The sequence below is a fragment of the Amphimedon queenslandica genome, unplaced genomic scaffold, assembly GCF_000090795.2.
Source record: "Amphimedon queenslandica unplaced genomic scaffold, v1.1 AMPQUscaffold_12746, whole genome shotgun sequence".
Lineage (NCBI taxonomy): Eukaryota > Metazoa > Porifera > Demospongiae > Haplosclerida > Niphatidae > Amphimedon > Amphimedon queenslandica.
Window position 1 is genome coordinate 5,612 of NW_003547018.1, and position 3,886 is coordinate 9,497.

Genomic DNA, 3,886 nt, shown 5'->3' on the forward strand with positions numbered 1-3,886 from the left:
ACAAAGTTGCCTAGTGGATGTTGGGCTTTAGTTTGTTTACCAGTTGGAGGAATAAAATTGAGCTTCATATATCTTAATAAAGATAAAAGAAGAGAAACAATAAGAGACAGAGCTGCTGGCAGTTTAGATGTCTTCTCTCCTGATGTAGTACTGTCTGACTTGCTGTCTACTGCAGCTTTGAATGAGTGAGAGTGGCCGCCATTAGCTGGTCTACTGGAGGCAGCTTGACAGTAGTTCCACAGTCCAATACTTGCTCTCCATTGAGAAACATCAATCATCTTGTAATTATTAGTAAAGTATAATTAAAATGAACTATAATATACATACCTCTATCACTGTTAATGATCAACTGTTGTAAGATAAAGAAATGAAAAGATACAGTCAAAAGTACAAGCCAGAGGTACAAGCCAATTATGCTGCAGTTGCAAAGAGGGCGTGTCTTCTTAACCACAAACCTAATTAACCACACCTCCTTATTAGCTCAAACAGCTTGAGTGAATTTGATCATAATAAAAGCAAAAAAGAGACACATAAATAAGAGTGGGACACAGTGAAGTTATATCATCATCATTATTATTGTTAATTTAAATCCATAATATTGAGACTTCACTGATAATACTCTAGCCAGTACTGGTGACCCACAATAGAATACTGTCACTGGTCCATATCCACTCTCCTTTAGATCTTTAAATATCTATTAATAACACATTAACCAACAACTCAACATAATTAATAATACATACACATGTATCAGTGCATTACTTAAGGAGGATATTACAATAGGACAGTGTATAACGTCAATTTTTAATCAAATGAGTGGGCGGTTTGACCTTTGACTCATGCTTTATGCTAGAGTTGAACTAAATTCTATTTCTCCAGCATTAACATATAGACCTAGTGTAATATTGTGAACCAATGATTAGACACTAACCATACACTAACTACTCCTATCCTATACATATACATGTACATGTACACCTGCTAATATTGGCGGAATATAATATACAGGTGTATTTTGTTATTTATTTATAATATTGTTGGTTGTTATATATATATTGGTACCATTTGGTTGTGTATAGTAGTCATTTAAGTATTATCAGTATAGACCAGTAATACTACACTACCAGTACGATCAGTTATACAGTTCACCATATCTCTCTTCTTTCACCCTCTCCCTCCCTCTCTCTCTCTCCTCCTATATTACCTTATCCCAGTTAGGTCTACCAGTCTGTGTCCTGGTCTTCAGTCCAGTTATAAAATCAATGTTCTTTTCTTTGTGTATCAGATCAAGAGCCATTTGTACTCCTAATGCTTTAACATCAGTCCTTTGTAAAGCTAATGTGATGTACATGTGCATATCAAGGAACCGATCCATTAGTGTTCCATATTCATTCTGTTCCATTTCCAGTTCATTCAGTAGCTCCATGACTAGCCACTCAAAGTGTCTCTGGTCACGATTGATCCAAATGAAATCAACCTAGCAACGATTATTAATAATTATCATTATTCAGTTTTAAAATGGTTGTAACTTGAAAAATTGAAGTTTGAATCAGCTCAAACTTTCTACATAGCATAAGGACATCAATTTGTATCAGAAAATGTAATAAAAATTTGGTATAATTTCAGGGCCATTAATGAAAAAAAGCATGGGCTACAGCTAGTACAGGGAAATTTTTGAAAATTAGCTAATTTCTTAAAATGGCTATAACATCACAATGTACATATGCATCAATACAGTCCCTTATGGCAACTGTTGCTATGGTGATGGTTTGTGTGGGCGTTTGTGGGAAACTTGTATGGATTCTGTTTTTGATTTTTTAGTGTTGTACCATTGAAAATGTATTTTTGACAACATATAATTATACAAACTACACTTTGGTACAAGAAAGTGTCTCTGTTATACAGAGGTGTTCCTTTATGTGGAGGTATTCTATACAGTAAGGAATGTAATTGGTACACTAGGTGCTGTCCGTTAAATGGAGGTGTACACTATAGAGAGTGTCCATTAAGAGAGACTATACTGTATACATGTACATTAGCAGGTACCAGTACATGTATATTATATATGTACATGTACATGTATATCAATGTACCTTGAATTCAGTCTTATATTACCAGTGCTTGCTATCTTGTGTGGTGGTATTTTATTGAACAGTTCAACTGAATTGTGTACTAGTTCGTTGATATCAAATTCCTCAGGAAACTTTGACAAGAAACCATGAATAGAAATCATCTCACAATCTTGTTCTAATACCTCAGACCTACGAGTGTTAATTAACTATTAATAATAGTTGATTTACCAGTTAGAAGAGAAAATACCAAAAATAGTTGAAAATTTATTGCACTGGTAGGCACATGTACATATGATGTGTAGAAAGTTTGAGCTGATTCCAACTTCAATTTTTTAAGTTACAGCAATTTAAAAAATAGGCTCAAATTTGAAAATACCCAAGGCTATAGCCCATGGTTTTTTTGAAAAAATGGCTCGAAAATCACCCAAAATTTTTATTACATTTTCTGATACATATTGATGTTCTTATGCTGTGTAGAAAGTTTGAACTGATTCCGACTTAAATTTTTCAAGTTACGGCCATTTTAAAAATAGGCCAAAATCTGAAAAATACCCAAGGCTATTATAGCCCATGGTTTTTTCAAAAAATGGCTCAGAAATCTTCCCAAATTTTTATTACAGTTTCTGATACATATTGATGTTCTTATGATGTGTAGAAAGTTTGAGCTAATTCCGACTCCAATTTTTCAAATTACGGCCATTTTTAAAAAAATGACTAAAATCTGAAAAATACCCAAGGCTATAGCCCACAGTTTTTTTTCAGAAAAATGGCTCCGAAATCATCCCAAATTTTATTATATTTTCTGATACATATTGATGTCCTTACGCTGTGTAGAAAGTTTGAGCTCACACAATAACTATTAATAACTATTAATAATGATTTTTAATAACTTACAACAGTATTGGCATCAGTGGGTGAGATGCTAAGAATAGATATTCATACTAAATAAATAAATAAATACATAAATAAATAAAATATACCGTAAAAGATGATTTATTGGTGGGGAATTAATATTAGCCATTGGTGGTTTTATGAAGAAATTGCTCAAGAAAACGCCAATATAAAATCCGCCATTTTGTTTCAACCATAGTATCTAGTGATGGGTGATTCCGAGTCCAGAGTATTCGATCCTTTGATTCCGAATGGAATCGTATTCGTATCAAAAGAGAAGTAGGAATCATTTGAAACAATTCCAAATCAAGCCACACCTAACCACACCTTTTACTATTAATAACAGTGAATAAACCAGTAGTTAATATCTTAATTATTCCTTATAATTGATACTACGTGGCTTTGCACATGCGCAGATGTGTACTCGGAATCAATATTCGATTCCAGTCTCAAAAGTATTCAGAATTGGAATCGAATGCAAATTTCTGGATTCGTCCATCACTAATAGTATCTATGTTTCAACAGGTAAATTCGCCAAATTATAATTAATTAATCTAATGGGTGTGGTTAGTTATTATAATTAATTAGTGGGTGTGGTTAATTAGAGTAAACTATTAATAATCGGCCACCACCCATTTTCGGACGCATGTTTTAGGAAAACTATTCATATCTTTCCTGTGAATGACGTTTCCAATTTATAATAATATTCATTTGGATACCGTAAATAGAAAATTTTACAGGCCGCCATTGTGGAGGTATTGCTGCACTGTTTCCAATGGAGCTCGATACACTTTCTGCCGTTTTGTAAGAAGAGCAAGCAGTTATAGTCTCAAAAGTTAAAAAATTGCAACCTTTATCTTTCTTTTCATTAGTCTGCAACTGTTTAGAGCCACTGGAGTGGCGTGGAGAAGTAGAATTGACAG

The 3,886-nt window shown here is 33.5% G+C and overlaps 1 protein-coding gene across 1 annotated transcript in view; it reads right to left on the reverse strand.

Moving 5' to 3' along the window:
• Positions 1-510: 510 nt before the first annotated feature.
• Positions 511-3,886, reverse strand: part of LOC100637519 (NADPH oxidase 5-like) — a 21,816-nt gene continuing 18,440 nt past the window's right edge. Inside the window, exons 5-6 of the mRNA XM_020003139.1 lie at positions 1,205-1,477; positions 511-694 (exon numbers count right to left, since the gene is read on the reverse strand). Coding sequence (XP_019858698.1) covers positions 557-694; positions 1,205-1,477 — 411 coding nt within the window. The 3' untranslated portion in view covers positions 511-556. The remainder of the gene's footprint in view (positions 695-1,204; positions 1,478-3,886) is intronic.